Source organism: Oryzias melastigma, linkage group LG14 (genome assembly GCF_002922805.2).
Source record: "Oryzias melastigma strain HK-1 linkage group LG14, ASM292280v2, whole genome shotgun sequence".
Classification (NCBI taxonomy): Eukaryota; Metazoa; Chordata; class Actinopteri; order Beloniformes; family Adrianichthyidae; genus Oryzias; species Oryzias melastigma.
In genome coordinates, this window is record NC_050525.1 from 3914383 (window position 1) to 3932449 (window position 18067).

General features: G+C 45.3%; 2 protein-coding genes across 4 annotated transcripts in view; both read right to left on the reverse strand.

The window, feature by feature from the left end:
* Positions 1 to 246: 246 nt before the first annotated feature.
* ca4a (carbonic anhydrase IV a) lies at positions 247 to 8730 on the reverse strand. Its single transcript, XM_024265704.2, has 8 exons — positions 6900 to 8730; positions 4870 to 4914; positions 3848 to 4012; positions 3626 to 3771; positions 2203 to 2295; positions 2055 to 2121; positions 1824 to 1987; positions 247 to 1729 (listed from the first exon to the last, which is right to left on the reverse strand). Exons 1-8 carry the CDS (start codon positions 6958 to 6960, stop codon positions 1550 to 1552), a joined length of 921 nt encoding a protein of 306 aa, XP_024121472.1. The 5' UTR covers positions 6961 to 8730; the 3' UTR covers positions 247 to 1549.
* A 139-nt stretch (positions 8731 to 8869) lies between these two features.
* mtmr4 (myotubularin related protein 4) overlaps positions 8870 to 18067 on the reverse strand; it is a 46286-nt gene continuing 37088 nt past the window's right edge. For all 3 annotated transcript variants that reach the window (XM_024265670.2, XM_024265671.2, XM_024265669.2), the window contains 12 exons: positions 17415 to 17528; positions 17133 to 17323; positions 16349 to 16477; positions 15978 to 16089; positions 15495 to 15690; positions 15226 to 15411; positions 14561 to 14731; positions 14315 to 14469; positions 11931 to 13254; positions 11738 to 11848; positions 11574 to 11662; positions 8870 to 10157 (listed from right to left, as the gene is read on the reverse strand). In XM_024265670.2, coding sequence (XP_024121438.1) covers positions 9980 to 10157; positions 11574 to 11662; positions 11738 to 11848; positions 11931 to 13254; positions 14315 to 14469; positions 14561 to 14731; positions 15226 to 15411; positions 15495 to 15690; positions 15978 to 16089; positions 16349 to 16477; positions 17133 to 17323; positions 17415 to 17528 — 2956 coding nt within the window. In that variant the 3' untranslated portion in view covers positions 8870 to 9979. The remainder of the gene's footprint in view (positions 10158 to 11573; positions 11663 to 11737; positions 11849 to 11930; positions 13255 to 14314; positions 14470 to 14560; positions 14732 to 15225; positions 15412 to 15494; positions 15691 to 15977; positions 16090 to 16348; positions 16478 to 17132; positions 17324 to 17414; positions 17529 to 18067) is intronic.

Below are 18067 nucleotides of genomic sequence, written 5' to 3' on the forward strand. Positions count from 1 at the left end.
TGGTAAAGAGTGTCTTTTATTTTGAAAAGCCATGCATATTTTTTTTTTTTTAAAGCTTTTTTTTCATTATATTTCTATTTATTCCTGCCAAAATGTGTCATTATAGCAACAAAAATGTAGAGTAATGTCATTTTTTTCCAAAGGGTGAAGACTTTACTGGGTTGTAATCAGTAAAAATGGACTCGATTTAAGTGTTGAAGGTTGTAGATCATCTAATACCTTTAAGAACCATAGAAGACACCATCCTTTAAAAAAAAAAGCATACAGTTTATTGTTTACTTGGAACACATTCTCTATATCGACAATGACAGTTTCAAGCTTTACAACTTGGCATCTCATGTACTTGAAGGTCATAAGTAACTCTTGAATGATGTCATGCTTCACACATTTGCATTCTGTATAAACTTTGTCTATATAAATAACAATAAATGTTTCAAATCAATATAAAACATTTAGTACATGTATAAATGTGTACAATGACGCAGCATGAAGATTTTACTTGATGCCTGATGACACAACCAAAAAAAAACAAATACTGAACTGTCCGGGAAATTGTGCAGATCTCTCACCGGAATACATTAGAAGTTCCTCTGAATAAACAGGGGAGCCGTGCAGAATTCAGTCAGAAACATTCAGTGCATCTGAGATTCAGTCGAATCATCTCAGTTTGTGTGTAGGATTCTGGCAGACTCACTTTGTGACTCCAGCAGGTGTGTAGCTCGTACTAAACATCTGATACATCAAGACAGGAAGCAACTGAGCCCTTCTGAAAGCGCTCTGCTGTTGCATTTTCCCTTTCCCCCATGAAGCTGAAGCGTCAGCCTCTTTGTGACTCGGCTCATCTTCAGCCGTGTGAGCACAGAGGCTGCAGCTTCCTCTCAGAACACCCTGCAGGTGTTCGTCATGGATTCACCGGCTGGTGGATTCGCCGTCCCTCCTGCTCTCAGCGGCTCCACTAACAGCTTCACTCTGAAAGAAAAGCCAAATACTGACTCCTATGACCGCTGGCTTTGATACGCGCTTTTGTGACTCAGCTGGATTATTTATAACTCCATGCTCTGGTAAAAATGTGCCCGGCGCTGGTCATGGAGCCGGCTGCAGCGCTCAGGAGTACAGACCACTGTGGCATTCACTGAAACTAAATTTGCCTGACATTGGACAAGGTGGATGAGGTTTAATGAGTACTTCAGTCATGTGTTGGGTGTCTTGCTGTTTAGCTAAAACAGTGATGGCATGACTCAGGGATCTGCTGTCCTCAGTGTTTGGTATTATGGAACATTCACAATGCTGAAATCTGTTTTGCTGCTCCGCATGCATGAATGCTGATCATACCCTTACAGCACCGTTCATAAGGTCGTCCTGGGACACCTTTGTCATTTGTGACATAAGGGAGGAGTGATGGGTGGGGGGGGGTGATCCCTGCACTGCAACGAGGTCTATCATCTTACCGACCATGCAATAAACACGTTAGAAACCAGGCTCAGCTGAGGATTGATGCAGAACGTTTTGGAGTTCATGAAGGTCGCAGTGCATTTCAGGACGCCTCGCTCTAGTTGGGTTGGGACACTTCAAGCCCCACGGCGAGGGCCACCACGAGGAGGGCAGAGCTGATCATAACCGCTGCGCCTCCGGAGCGGAAGACGGTCCGACCGTTCAGGGGCTGAAGCGGCCTGAAGTTCTTCACCAGGGGCTTCCCGTTTTGGAACCGGAGCTCAGAGAAAGCTTTTAGCTAAAAGCAAAGCAACCACAGATGAGGTTCTGAAAGCTCCGCCTGGATGTGAGAGTATTACAGAAAAATCAGGTGGAAGTCTCCGCTGCCTAACCTGATCCATGCTCAGAGGTATGGGGTTCTCGAACACGGTCCAAACCACAGATTCACTGCAGTCGGGGGTGGTCAAGGAACCCTTGTAACGATAGTAGGAGGTCAGATTCTGCTCAGGGGGGATCAGCTCAGCCAAGGCGATGGGGGACAGAGTCGTGTTTCCATCTGAGAACAGAAAAGAAGCAATTAGTCAGAAGAAAATTTACTTCATAAATTCAAACTTTATACCCACTTGTAGGTTTGATGTTTCTCAGCGCATTGATGAGGGACTCGTACTTTCGGTTCGGGCTGTTGGACATCTTGAAACAGCAAAACACGTATTATAATTTACAAACTTCTGCTTTACGATGTTGGCTTGCAGAAAGACGTTAAAGAGGTACCTCATAGAAAAACCCTAGAACTGCGACTCCCTCTTTGTCCCTCAGGGCCGTCCCCAGGTCACTGTATTGGCTCTTCATGTGGACGATGTGCAGCTGAGGAGACAACAGTGCAGCTGTTGGACTGCTGCTGGTTTCATTCATCAAAAACTCCAACACTAACAGAAATGTGAACAGTTTTTAGGGTTAAATTAAACTCTAATGGTACATTCACACCGAACCTGATGCACACTTTTATTTGGACGAATTTGTCCAAAAATGTGTTCATGTTTGACCTGTGTGGGAGGAGCTACCAGCTAATGCTTTTAGCCTGATCGCTACACGGAGCGGTGCCTGTGTATATCTCATTTACAATGCATGGAAGACATGTATGATGTTTAGAGGTCAGGTTCATTTATTTAAAAAAAAACTCTACAGATACATCAGTAATCACGTCTCCATGTCTGTGATTATGAGATCATTCAGAGACTCTCCTAGTACAGGGAGATACACCATCTGACGCGGGAGCTCCATCTGAATGACGGCCGCTTTCAGCGGTACTTCTGTCTCTCTGCTACCCAGTTTGACGATCTGTTGTCCCGCATTATTCCAGAGGACAAAAATAAGAATACAATTAGAGGAACTTTTCTTCACTGTCTTCATGGGATTTGGACTCCACCCACTAATCGGCCCACTAAACAGATCCAGCAGAGTCTCTGATTGGTTAACGTGATACACCCTTCCCAAAGTTACGATTTTTGGTCACTGGATGCGTCACAATGCCTGAATCCTGCCCTGACACTCAAATTATGCTAGCAACGTGCAGCTCAAATCTCGCTTTTGATCACATCTACACATTGACTTAACTTTAAAGCTGGATCCTCCTACTCCATGAATCCAGTTTGGTCTGAATGCAGCTCAAGGCTAGCTCTCAGTAACGCTTTCAAGTGACAACTTTCAATAAGTCGACACAAACACGCGTTCGTGTACATTTTAGACTTCCACATTCAAAACTGTTGCGTTCACACGTCCCTACGCACGTTTCTACAACTGCTTGCAAAATGTGTTGAACACGCGTTGAAAGTTAAACATGTTGAACTTTGACCAATCAGAGACTCAGATTTGGTTTTGGTGTAAGGATGATGTCCCTTCTAATTCATTACAGTTTGTGCCGGAGTTCTATGACACCAACTGTTCCATGTATCGGAACAGAGTTGAGAAAGAAAAAGTCTGGAGCAAGATTCAACCTTTCACACAAACCTCTTCCAACTGTATTTGGCACGGATGCGTTAGTAAACTATAGGAAAAAATGAAGAAGCCCCTCCCTGGTTTCTCAGTGTGAACACCTAAGGCTAAACCACGTTTTACACATTTTTGAACGTGCGTCACTTGCCCAGTGTGAAATTTGGCTTTATCTGCACAGGTCTTATCCGTACTCAGAATTCACCTCCATGGGGTACTGCTCCCCATCAATGGTGTGTTCAGATCCTGGTCCTCCGTTGTTGCCCCAGTGCAGGTGGAACTGCACTGCTTTGTAAGTGGTTGAAAGACCTCCACCTGAGATGGTGCTGGGATGAGAAACTCCGACTTGAACTGGAACGGACACAAGCACAGAAAGCTCAAGCAACAGCACATAACTGCAGACAGGTGCCGCTCACTGTCACCTCACCAGAATGGCCGTTGTTTTTGATTAAGCCTCGGAATATATGTTGGTAGTTCTCAAACTTAAGAGGAGTCAGGCGGTCGTCTTTCATCGTCTTTCTGGTGACGATGTTGACGGGTGACTGGGATCTTCCAGCACAGTTCCTGCTGGCGTGGTCCCAGTTTTCTGGTGCTGAAACAATTAAAGAAACTCATCAAACAGAAGGGGGTGACTGCTCTCAGAGCCGCCATGACTCAACTTCAGGACAAGAGTCAAACCTTCATCGACAGTTTCACCAATGGTGTTCCACAAGTGTCAACCCTTGGTCCACTACTATTTTACATTTTTCTAAAATATTCTAACACGGCAACAAAATGAGGTTCAATGTTTTATTTCTTGATCTGTAATCTGTTTCAAATGTTACTGTTACCAAGAAAACCTCAAAGTTCAAAATTAATATTTTTACTTTTTATTTCTATTTTCAACAAAGTTTTGTTGATAGAAAACCCAAGGAGATTTAAAGCCTAGAAACACCTCGCACACTTTCTCTTTGGGTCAAGCTGCCTGTTTACATGCAGCATTTAAGCTTAAAGGGCAACCAAACAGGGAAGTTGGAGACTTACTCCACCCACTGTCGAAATTACAAAATCCAGTCAGAGGGGCGGGGCTTGGGAACAGATCTGTTAACATAACTGGAGCTGCAGATCATGACGTGCGACCTCTGAAATGGTTTGACCAATCACAAAATTCAAATGCAATATTTTAATTCAACCTGTAGGGGGCAGCACACAGATGGTTTTTGACTATGTTTTGAGGAATTAAACAAGTTTATTTTAATTTGTAAAAAATTTGGCTATGACCAAAGTTGATTTAGGTTTTGGTTACCCTTTAAGTTCGGGTTAATGTGACCTTGGTGAGAATGCTGAATTTCTAAGGATTTCATCCATAAATTATTCTGGATTTCATCCATAAACTATTCTAAATCTGACATATACTTTTTTAAATAAAAGCTTCATTTTTTTAACAGAAAAAAAACGTTTTAATCTTACCATTGCATTGATGATCACAGGAGAACTGGGACTGGTAGCACCAATCTGAAACACAGAAACATTTGATTTTTCTTTTTCTTTTTTGCAGGCTGTCACGAAAATAGTTGTTTTCATTCATTTTCAGATTTAGCGAGGCGGCTGTGGTGCAGAGGTAGAGTGGTCCACCTTTGACTGGAAGATCACAGCCTCCACACACACACTCACACACTTTTTGTTGTCTTGGGACCAACAGTTATTTGCGGCCACAAAAAATGAAAACCTTTATTGTCACGTAAATTGTCATCCTTTCTCTAAATGTTTCCGTCTGTGATTTATCTTCTCCTGGCATCAAAGTGACTGAAGTCAATCTATAGCATCATCAAACCCCTCCCTCTTCCATGACGGAAGGTGGGGGGAATGAATATTTCATAGATTGGTTTCCTTGTTTCCACTTTTCCTCGATAGATAAATGTGTGCTGCTGTGTCACAAATAAATAATTGATGAAAAACAAACATGCCATTGAGAAAAATGCAGGGAAATCACTTTAGGTGAAGCTCTTCCTGCCGAAAATAACCGAGCAAGATGGAAAAATCGTGCTGAGGGATCACATGTCACATGACACTGCTGCTAACAATGAGAGCTACACAATTCATGCATCTGAAATGTTAGGTAGGCTCTGTGAGAAAAAAAATCCAGACGTTTCTGAGGACTCGCTGCTTATTTTACGCTTTGGTTTTCAAGGTTTAAGTTGCTGAAATGAAGCAGAGATTATACGTATTTCTGCTCTTAGGAGGAGAATAAAACCAGTTATGTCGACAAAGATGGAGACACTTCTATAGAAACTCTGAGGAAAAATAATAAGCTAAATCATTTTTGCTGGAAAACGTTTCGTTATAGTCTATTTTTTAAGTAAAGTAAAAATGTAAAGACCAGAAAGACTGGAATTTGGACTTTAAGCCAAATACACCAAAGAGCCCCGTTTCATTACATAAACATTTTTTTAGTGACTTTCAGTCACTTGATGACTTTTAAACTTCATTTTTTAACAGAATATGGTTTCTGTGCCTCACGGGAGACTTTAAAAATCTCAGCCAGTCAGATTTCTGTCCGCACAAATCTCCACCAATCAGAGCTCAGCTTTGCAGCGGCGCACGATGAACGTGATGAATGAGTTTTTGTGGATGTGAAGGAAACCAAGGAGCGCACGCGGACAACAAACAAGCCAAGTCTACTGAATGTGACCGTAGTGCACGCGCCCGTCACGCACTCGAGCGCGCCTTCCACAGAGATTGTGTGCGTAAAAAATTGTATTTTGGAAAAAGGAGCGTTTTTTTTCAGATTGCATCACTTCAAAGAGACGTGAAGAAAAGCCAGAACCCCCCACCTACACCCACACACTCCACCCACGTCTTCTCTGCCTCACGATCATTTGAAGACCGCGCGTGACGCGACTCTGCGGCATCGTGGACGCGAGCGCACAGCGGGCGCGTTGATCTGAGCAGGTGGAGGTGGTACAGGGGGGGTTGGGTGCCTCACGGTGCTCGTACCCTCAATGCAGCAGAAGAAAACACGCGTGGAGCAAACCAACACGTTGGAGATGTCGGACGGGGCAGGTGCGCATCGTGGAGACTCGCGAGCGGTGCGCGTCCTGCTGCGCAGGGAGGGAAGGGGTGGAGGTGGTGACCATCACCTTTACCAGCAAACAAGTTATTTGCTCTGAGAATATTTATTTAAAGCCTCTAATATGAACTCCATCATTTATAGAAGGATATCACTGCTGCGTAAATTCAACGGATTTTCATGCTTAATCCTGCTGAGTAACAATAAAGTTCACTTTATTTTGAATTGAAAAATATCTAAACATCAGGACTGCACTGGGAGAAAAAAATCATCCTTTGATTGTTTGATGGCGCACTGATATATATAACAAAAGCAGAATAATTGCGCATGTCTGACACCAAACAGCCTCGTTTCTATCCTGTTTTAAACATTTCTTAAAGCGCACCGACACCTCAAAAGGTGAATATAAACAGGGACGTCCTCCACTCACCTCCTGATCCCGCGCACAGCGTCCACGCACACGCCAGGTACAGGATCAGCTGCTGCTGCATGTTGGAGCGGCTCCGGCTTGACGCACACAAGAAGACGCACAAAGCTCGATTTTTTTTCTGATGCGATCACATTCCTGCGTGGGGTCTTATACCTAAATATCAGCACCCAGCGGCGGGAAAGAAAGCCTGGCCCCTCCCACTCCAGTTTTCGCCTCTATAAGGTCCGCGTAGGTGAGGATGGGGCTCTCAATGGGCTCCCAGTGCGCAGGGGCCCGGGAGCGACCCACTCCGGTTTGTCATGTTGATTTGAGACAAACGTTCTGGAAATGAGGGAGATCTGTTTATAAAAGGGGTTCTTCAGGTGAGAAAAGAGATAAAATAGCAACAGTAAATGCTCTTTATCATCCTAATGGGACTTTTGCTCAAAGGCAGGAAATCAGACTTTCAGAATTACATTTGAAAAGATCATTTCATTTAAAAATACAAACGTTTTTCACACTAAAAGAGTCTATTTCAGGGGTCAGACAAAGTTTGGAACATCAGATGCGGGGTTTTATTATTTTACATTATTTTTGTAAGTATTATTAAACTTTTTTGAAGGTCGTCATCCACCAGAAAAAGTGGCATCAAGATTCTGAACCATCCATCCCCTAATTCTCAACAACTCTTCATGGTTTCAGTAAACTTAAATTTAAATACCTTTAACTTCTTGATTTGTTTCAGGTTTATTCCAAACTTTGATCTTCTTTAAAAGTTTCTTATAGACCCAGCTAAAAAATAAAAAATGCTGACATGTCAAAGTTCCTGATATCTCTCGTTAACTTTTCAGCCCAGAAACATTTTGAGCCGTCACCTTTATTTCTTATTCAAAGCGAGGAACCTTTAATTATTCATCCTGCTGAGTGGGAACAGATCAGCAGAAATTCCCTACAAAAAAAAAAAAAAAAACTGAGTTGCCTCTTGACAACTTTGATAAATTTACTGGAGCAGATATAGGAAGAAAACATTAAATTATCAAAATAAATGGATCCCAATGCAGAATTCCTGCATTTATCCGTTTTGTTGTTTAAAAAAACTTTTGATCTTGAAGTTTTGAAATGACTTTTACAGTTTCAATGTGGCTGGTTTTCCCCTCATCTGCAGTTCTCTTCATACCTGATCATCCGGAGCAGATTTGAAAGAGTTTCCTGCAAACCTTTCCGTCCTGTGCCAGACACGAGCGCTGGTTAATGCTTGGAGGTGGTTGACTTTTCCTGCTTGAATCATTCATAGGTCAGGGCGAAGGGCTGAACAAGCACAAATACTCCCTCAGGTAAAAGCGGTGAACTTGAGTGACTGACTTTCAAAAAAAAAAAGAAAACTTGTGAAGCTTTGCAACACTAAAAAAAAAGGTTAATAAAATGCACCGTGAGAAATTAGGTTTTGAAAATAAAAGTATGTGAAATGTTTATCTCAAGTAATAAAAAAAGGCTACTTTCCATCATGGTTGAGAGTGAATAAATCAGTTTAAGAGGGAAATAAAATGAAGAGGAATTAAAAAAAAAAAAAAAAAAAGTCAAATGACTTCACTCTTCTAGATAGAAAGCGCCATCTTGTGGACAAACGCAAGAATTGCAGAGACCCACTCAAGTTAAAATGGTTGTTTTAGTGGAATTTTCCTCATGGAGGAAATATTTTAACAAAAGTAAGATTAAAATTGCACTTCTGAGTATTTCTCTAAGTGACTCAGTAGCAAATGGAAAAAAAAATGCAGTTTGAAAAAGACTATAAGCTCCCTGCTTTACTCCATTATTGTAGAAGACTAGATCCACATACTTATGTTTTGCTTAAAACAGCTAAATCAATTAAAAACCACTGGGAATATATACAAAAAATGATCACTTACCATCACTCACCTAATTATGAGGATAATTTGGAGTAAGATGGGGGAAAAAGTTTGCAAAAAGTTGCAGATAAAGAGACACAAAGAGATCATTGATATATTTTAATTCAAACAATTGGATTTCACTTTTACAGTGTATTTCTTTTCCACAATTATTCATTAAGTGACTTTTTTTGCCACCACTACGGATCAGACAACTATGTATGTTACACGTCTGAGCTCATCTTGAAGGTTTGGATTTCACCGTGCAAAAATAACGCCTCAAATATTTGCTGGGTTAAAAAAAAAAAAAAAACACAAAGGTTTGCTAATTTAGTTTAGAGCCCATCATTCTAAATCCAGAAGTTTAGACGTCTTTAATAAGCAGCTAAAGATTTGCATCATTTAAACACACATGTGGCCAATTAGAAACCTGCCGTTGTCCATGAGGAAGAAGGCAGCTTTCAGAACAGACTAAACTAAATATGGCACTCTTTAGTCTTCAGAACTTCTTCTGGATCCGTCTGAGGAGTCCTCAGTCACATGGACATCAAGCTTTACACGAACCGCTCAATGGCTTCACCCGTCCAACATGAAGGAGAAGAGCGCCGATAAGGACAGAACCACGTTGAATGACTTACAGAGAATTTCCAGAACACACCGCGGCAAATGAACATTGATACGACCCACTGAATGCACGTGAACACAGAGCGAATCCAGTTACATTCAGGCTCAAAAAACAAGACAAAGTAAACAGCAGGTTTCTCCCTTTAGCTCAAGTTTGGTCTCAGATTCCCTCAAATACACGACGGATATTAGTGCACAAAAATACAAAATTAGACTTTAAATACTGTAGCAGCAATCCTTTTGAAGTCCAAGCCTCCAGCAGTGCAGGTGAAGGCTGTAGAGTCCCCGACTCATGGTGGGTGTCGATTGTCCTCTGAAGTGCGAGACAGCGTCTGTCAGGAGGTGTTTGGGGGCAGAGCTGCACGGGGGCAGCACTCTGCCAAAAAAAGGTCCTTGAACTCGAGGGGTTTTGTTCTGCAGGAACCCCCCCCCTCCATCACTAGCGACGGGCCTCTCTGCCTCCAGCTCATCGTCCAGTCCCCGTTTCCACATCCAGCCTTCCGAATCCTCCTAAGTGCAGCCGAACGACAGCAGGCTCAAACAGCGAGCAGGGCTCCCCGCGGGGCAGAGGCGGAACGGTCTGCGCTCCTTTCAGCTGGACGCCGTGGCGATGGCCTTCTTCAGCTGCTGGCTGCGGATCTCGCGCGTGCGGGACTCCAGCAGCAGGTCGTGGCAGCTGTTGCACACCAGAACCGGGTCGTAGAGCTGCTGGTCCGGGATGGGCAGCTTCAGGTGGCAACAGTCTTTACAGAACACGTTCCCACAGTTCCTGAAAGGCAGCACAGACCACACCTACCATCAGCGTCGATACATCAGCATCGATCATGAAAGGACATCGGATCATTCAGAACCACCGTCTCATTGCTGCTTCAGATGATTAAACCAAAGCACCCAAACATTTATCTCAATCGCATCACACTAATGTCTGCTTAGCTACAAATCCTTCCAATAGTTACAAACTTTCCTTCCCTTACAGGATTTTAGTGTTTGGAGTTTTCAGCCATTTGAATCTTTATCAATAAAAACATAATTATCTTGTCCCTTCTTTCTGTTCTCCTGATGCTTTTTATACATTTATAAATAGGATGAACCCAAAATCAAAACTGAAGTTATGACAAAAGTGTTTTGAGTAACTACAAATGTAAATGTTTTGTATGAACATTTTATTCCATAGATCAAGACTATGTGACACATTTCTAAAGTGAATGGAAACTAGTTCCAGATTTAATCTGGATCTCTGTCCCTCTCCTTCATCTGAGCCTCAAAATTAAAGACTCACTCAGATGAAATGGTGTTTTGGGGTTTTTAAACATATATTTGTAGAATTTTTCTGATGATGGAAGAAAATTAACAAATTTTTCAGAGTAAAAGTCACATTATTTTGTCATACACAAGTGTGACTCGATTTCTTTTGGCCTCACCACTAGAGGGCGATGTAGGTGTTTGTATCAGTATTTACTACCAACAACAAAGCAGAAGAAGAAGCATCGCTCAGTCTCTTCTAAAGCGACACAGAGGACGGAGAATTCAACAGATTTAATGATAAACTGTAGAGTGATTTAGAGAGTTGAATTGACTTGTTAGCATGTTTTTATGCTGTTATCTGAATATGTTGCACTAATATAATAGATTCATTCTGTTTTTAATCATTTTAAAATATAGCTGTTATTTTTTGCAATGTTATGTTAAAGATTTTATGTTGAGGCACCACCGACGACAACTCAGGTGTTAAAGGGTTAAATGAGAGAAAGCAGAAGTTTAAATCAGTGACGAGGTTTAGTTTTGTGTTACGGTTCATTAAAACCTTTTTAAAACAAAAAGGAACCCAGCCTGACCAAAAAAAAAAAAGGAATAATAGGAGGAATCCTCACAAAAAGTAACCCAGCTGCTGTTAGGAAGGAGCAGCAGCTTTCTATTCTAAAAATAGGGAAACAGAACGTTTCTTTTTCTGTTTCTAGGCCAGCAGTCTGCTGCTGAGACTTCACCCTAAAGCCCTGATTTATGCTGTCTGTGCAAACTGTGCTTGTGTTTGGTTGAAAAACCGTGTGGGGGAGAAACACCTTGATGGCATAAAGCAGCATGACTTGACATTCCACAGCTTCAGACTCTAAAGCAGCAGCCAGCTCCCCCCGTGAGTCTTCCTGCATGTTGACGTTTCTGTGACATCACAGGGAAACGGCCTCACCTGCAGTGATGGCGCCGCTTGGCCATCCAGAACTCAGAGTCGCAGCTGAAGCAGTGGGAGGCCATGTGGTCGGGGACCCACCGGGTGACCTGCACACACACAGATATCAGGAGAAGCCCCCAAAACCCAGGCAGCAGCTCGGTGGGAGGATTAGGGAGGCTGACCTCTGCGTCTTTGCGCTCCACTCGGTCCCAGCTGCCCTCGGACAGACGGTCCTCGCTGTGGGTGGACAGGGAGTCCTCCTCGTTGCTGTTGTCCGATTCCCGCAGACACGTCTGGTCACCAGGAGAGAGCAGCAGAGTGAATGACCGCGTCCTGTCTAAGAGCAGCGTCACTTACAGAGGGAAGGGTACTCACGATGTCATCCTCGTAGTCCACGTCCGGCTCTGAGGGGGGGGTTCCGTACTGTTTGCTCTCCAGCCTCATCTGCAGCTGCCTCACCTGCTGTCGCAGCACCTCCACTTCCTGTTTGTATCCCGCCTCGATCTGCCGCAGCCTCTGCTGCACAGCGTCCAGCGGCACGGGCAGCCCGTCGTCATCCAGGTAGGCTGGCGCCTGCGGTGGGGGAGGGGAGCTGGAGGCGGAGGAAAAAGACGCCAGCTGGAACTGGTGGGCCGCTAGAGAGTAGCTGCTGAGGGCCGCCATGGCGGGGATGCACAGGCCGTTGTAGCTCCTGGCTACAGAGGGCCACCCCGCCTGCAGAGGGCTGCTGGGACAGCAGGGCGCCTCCCTGCGCAAGCACTGAGACCCGCCCCCCACTGTCAGGCCGTGCGCACGCAGGAGCTTAGTGGCGAGCCGGCGGCACTGGTAGGTGTTGGGCTGCAGCGCCCGGCTCACTCCGGGGTGGCTGCAGGCGGACTGGACCAGTCCGTGCACGCTGTCCCAGTGGGAGCCCAGCAGGGACAGCTCCGACAGCGGGCTCTCACTGAGGAGGGGGCGGACCATCGGCTGGGCGCCGTCCGCCCCTCTGCCCCTCACCTCCTCCGTCTGTCTGTGGGGGTAAACTTGAGTCTGCAGTTTGAGCGGCTCCTCCTGCGGGAGAACCAAAGGTGCTGTGGAAGGTAGGATGGGGGGCGGGTTAGTGGGGGGACCCTCTGCTTCCCCTGTGATGGTCTCGGTGGAGTCCTCCATGGGGAGAGGGGTGGGCTGTTTAAGTGCAGAGTCAGCAACACCATCCGAGTGTCCGTTGAGCAGCGGGGTGGGGGCGACGGCTGCAGGGGGAGAGTTCTTACAGGGGAGAGGCAAGCATGGCTCTGAGTCCAGGGTAGGGGGCACAGCGCCGTCAGCAGTCCTGCAGGGGCTCTCGGCCTCCACGGGGGGAGGGAGGGGAAGGTCTGTGGCGTGAGTTAAAGCTTGGTGGAGGACAGGAGTGGAGCTGGGAGAGTCTGTAGTGACGGAGGGGAGGGGTGGAGAGGGCAGTGGCTGTGTGGTGAGACAAGGCTCCGCCCGCCCGTCTTCAGGGTCCTCTGCCCACGGGACGCTCTGGGTGGGGCTCTGGTGGTCAGACTGACCGTCCTCTGGGTCGTCAGAGTCGTTTGCAGACGAGGCAGACGAGGCCTCGGCTGCACCGCGGTCGTCCTGGCAGTGTTTGTTCAGATTAGGGTCACTGGACGTACGCGTCAGGGGGGCGCCGTTCTCAAACGCAGACAGTAAGTTGTCCATGGAGCGTGTTTTAGGAAGCCTGGGTGTGAGGAATGAACAGAAATAGGAAATGTAGAGAAGCCTTAGACACAGAAAAAATATAGATGCAATTCTCAAGTATGGGCACCAGAGGGCAGTCTGAGTTTTCAAAAATCTCTAAAGCAGACATGACATTATAGCAAAATAACATATGGTCAACTTGTTATCTGTGGCTTTGTTTTTGTTTTGTTTTGTTTCAGTTGGAAAAAAATGTCTCAAACAACCAAGTAGCCTAATCACTTATTACAAATTCAGCTATTTTTGTTATTATATTTTTGATAATTACATTTTGGTAATTGTGATGTCACACCTGATAATTTAAAGCAACAGCGGTGAGGCTGGCAGCGAACCTAACTGCATCTTACCCAGACATGGCACAGGCTTGCAAAGAAATTCTGTTTATTTCTTGATCTCTTGTTATGGCAGTTTTCTTTTCCTTTGCTTCCCCTAGTGGCAAAATTGAGCATTGCAGTCATTTATTTTAATAACCATAACTCGCCACAGGAATGGGCTGGAATCTTTTGATCTTCCGTAAACGTGTTCTCAGTTGTTTTCTAGGGCATAGTTTCTGTAGAGCGGCAGGAATTCATTAGAAATTCATCTGAATTGTGGGTAGAAATGTTGGAGTGGATTCATCCCGCCCCCACTTCCCATCATCCATTTGTTTACAAGCTCTCCTTATAACTTACAGCCCCTCACACCACCAACTTAAGTAAGCGGTGCAACAATATCAAAACCATCCAGCTGTAAAGTTTTGACCCAGATTGCAGCTCAGATGGGGAAAACAAAGACGTGCATGGATCCATTTGTCTACGAGTGAACCAGGGCTGGAAGCTTGTGGCCTGCTCATTGTAACACTTACGTCACATCTATGAGCTTTTTCAAACTGTATTTTTTTTTTTTCATCTGCTCCTGATTCACAATGATTTGAAAAAATTAATACTCAGAAATACAAATTTAGCCTCAATTTTCTTTATAAATGTCCTCCATGATGCAAATGCCACAAGAACACGTTAAAAACAACACAAACACCACCGGAGTGGTCTTCTCTGAAGACGTACCTGTCCAAGGAGCGGGAGGTGAGTTCGTCTCCTGCGATGCACGGGGGGAGGTAGAGCTCCACCGATTCATCCACAGCAGTGCAGGGGGAGGAGGTGGGCAGGTACACAGCCGTCCACAGCTGTAGCGCCCGAGTGTGGCAGACAGGCTGCAGCACCTGACAAACGAACAATGGCAACATCGATGAAATGGAAAGTGAGAAGTCTGAGCATCCAAGCTGGAAAATCAGAGCAATCAAGGGGGGTTACCGTGTCATGGCTGGGGATGTAGAGGAAGTTCTGGAAGTTCTTGTTTCCCGTGCGTAGCAGGGACCAGACAGAGCAGGTGCGCTTGTAGATGTTCTTGGCCTCCCTCTCGCGGGCGTTGTTGCACAGAAAGGTGCCATAGAGACAGGAGTAGGTGTGCTGCACCAGCTTGACCTAAACCACACCAGAGAACAAAAGAGGCTTCTTCAAATATATGTCTGGTGTCTTCCAGATGACACAGCTGAAAAACTGCCTTTAGAAAACCAGCATTTTCAGTTTGAAGCAGGGATGGGCAAACTTTTTGATTCATGGGCCACAAAGGGTTCTAAAAATAGAAAGAAGGACCGAACACACAAAGTGTTCTGGTGATAAATAACATGGAATCTGGATAAAAACAAGCCTCACATTTGATTTAAAATTGTGCTGTTGGAATGATCGGAAAAATGCATGACTCTGAAAGCACACATGGAGGTTAGAAAAATAAATGTAATCTTCTACACCTAAAAAAATGTCATTGTATTCGTAGTGCGCCATATATGGGTAGACACAGGAGTTACATGAAAAATAAAACATGATTCAGATTATTCCAGTTTGGCGGTCAGATTAAATAGTTTAACGGCTCCCGGTTTTATCCCTAAAAACTTTTGCTGAGGTCGTTTCTCACTCACCAGGAAGGCCTCGTTGAACTCAAACAGGCAGGGGAACTGTTTGAGCAGCTGGTGGATGCAGTCCAGCCACTGCAGGAAGACCGGACACTGCTCGCTCACATCGTCAGAGCTCTCCTGGTGGCCACAGCGGTCCCCGAACTTATGACCGAAGTCCAACCACTCCGTCTCCACCAGCACCTGGAAACCCTGAGAACAGTCGAGAAGATTTGATGATTCACGCAGTCCAAAAAAAAAAAATCCCCCAAAACCCTCAAACCAGGCAGGCTCACCTCTAAAGTTCTATAATATGGGTCCAGCAGGATTTTGGCGAGGGCTACTATCTGTGGCGTTCTGTCCCAGCCGTCTGAACAGTGGACCAGGACGGGGCGGCCTTCCCGCTCCATGGCTGAACACACCAGAGTGGATGCCTTCAGCATGACAGACAGGTGCTGCAGCCAGCGGGTGCTCTCCAGTGCAGACAGCCAGCTGCAAACACAGGAGGGTCTGTTACACACCAAGAAGACCTCCAGAAACCTGGAGCCACATCTGTGGAGTTTGGTACACGACTCATGTCCGAGCACATTCTCATTAGCTATGTTGAAGGTGGGTGAAAAATCCTCCACACAGGAACAAACAGCACAAACACGGCTGCAGACGGACAGCTGGCTGCCCCAGCAGGAGCGGGACAGCTCCATGGTAGCCGTTTCTGTGTGCTGTAGCCATTAGAACTGGGGGGAGGGGGGCAGAGAGAAAGGTCAGACGGATCAACTTACTTTCCTGGATCCGGGATCTGACTACAGACGGCCCTCAGAGCCTGGAAGCTGTTTCGGATGGCGTGGATGTTGGCCATTCCCATAAACATGACCTCGCAGTTTGGATAGTACTCTGAGCACAAACAGAAAACTCAGAAATAGGTCACGGAGCACAAACACCACTCTGAGAGTACTGGTGCTCTACAAATTATGAAGATGCCACATTTCAGCTTTCACAAAGAAGAATGAGATCTTTTGATTATAGCAGAACAAAGACGCTCTGATGGTTTATTATCTCAGTCGCTGACAGTCAGAGGTCAGCAAACAAACAACGACAGGGTGGAAACATTCTGCAAACTTGACAGATTTCTGAAATGTTTGATGTGACAAACCTTCACATTCGCAGCCCCCACCCTTGGCCCGGTTGGCCACGGCAGCCGTGTAGGAGCGGGCGTCCAGGATCAGCAGTTTGTGGGGGACGGTGTTGTCGTCACAGCCAGAGGCTCCAGTCAGAGAGGAGTCTGAGGAGAACAGGCAGGAGACGGTTCAGTCAGTCAACCTGCTGACATGATGAAGGGACTGATGACAATGAGGATGCAGGAGGACACAACCTGAAAGCATCTTTAACCCACTAACAACTCCAAACCAGACTGAAACTGAAGATTTGTGCAGGATGGGCTCAGATTCCTTGGACAAATTTCCATTATCTTTTAAAAACAGAGTTGTTTGTCTTCAAGCTGAAAACTTCCACACCTGTTTTTCTTGATTTCATTTAAAGACAAAAACATGAAAATGTTTGGGTAAAGTTCAACTATAAAGTCATTTTAGGTGCAGCTTCATGAACTTTTAAACGTGTTTTAACGGGAGGAAATTTACCACCAGTAAAAGACAAAACCACTAACATTCACATTAAAGCCTTAAAGACAATCTGAGGAACATGGTGTTTTTAACATGTTCTTGTGGCATTTTTTTATGTTGAAGGAGGTCATGTATAACAAAAATTAAGCTTAAAAATGCCTTTCTGAATCTGGAGCAGACAATAAAATACAGTTTGAAAAAGAGATTATTTGTGACGATGAAAATATATTGGATGGACTACAGCTCAGGAAGAGGGGGGGGAGTTGCTCTGTGTGCCACAATGAAAGGGTCATGCAGAAAACATTACAGCCGCTTTACCAAAGTCACTGTCGGAGGAGTCGGGAGCTTCTCCTCGTTGCCGGTTGGCCGGCGCCCCTTTGGCCCCAGAGTCCGTTTGACAGGCTTTAGCGATGGACGTCACCAGGTATTCATCGTCCGTGTTCCTCCAGCCCCACCAGCTGATCTCAGGCTGGCTGCAGCGGGCAATCACCGCACCATTCTTCTGATGCCTGGGACACAAATTAAAATCAATTAGATCATTAGCAAGCTAAATACAAAACTTACTGCTGTACCTTGACCAGTGTGTGTCAGCAAACCCACCTGTAGACCACCACAGGGATCCTCTTCCAGGACCTGAAGGAAGCCACGCTCTCCAGCTCCTTATCTGTGATCCAAATTGGAACCAGAAGCTTCTGAGGATAGCTGGAACACAGTCTGCAAAAGGAACGAGAGGTGAAACATTTTTTCAGGACCTCCTCCTGCATCAATAACTCAGAACAAATCTCAGTGTCTGCCTCCATCTGTCTCTGCACTCCTCTCTCCCCTGATGTCAGTTCCTGCCCACCTGCCGGGCGTCTGTGGAGGAAGAGACCAGACTGCGTGCACGTCCGTGCGCGTGTGAACACATAAAGTGAGGGAGTGTGCTGAGTCACGGTCCGCAGCAGGCTGCAGCTTGTTTAATTAGCCTGTTGTCCTGGGTGTCCGTCTCCTTCAGCGGGATGAGCTCTCAGCCCCCTCAAAACACACCGACCTTTCTGGTGCAGCCTTGTGTGTTCAGACAGCAAAGGACACGGTGATGTACAGGTTCACCGTATCAAAGGCTTTTTTCTGTAGTTTCTGTCAGAGTGAACGATGAAACGCTATCGACTGTTTTACCAGTTCACAGTGGAAGGGATTTAGCTTTCTCATGCTGCTTTGTGGGGTTTTCAGATGCAGCGTTTGTGTTCGTTTGAGGTAAAAAAAAAAAAAAAAAA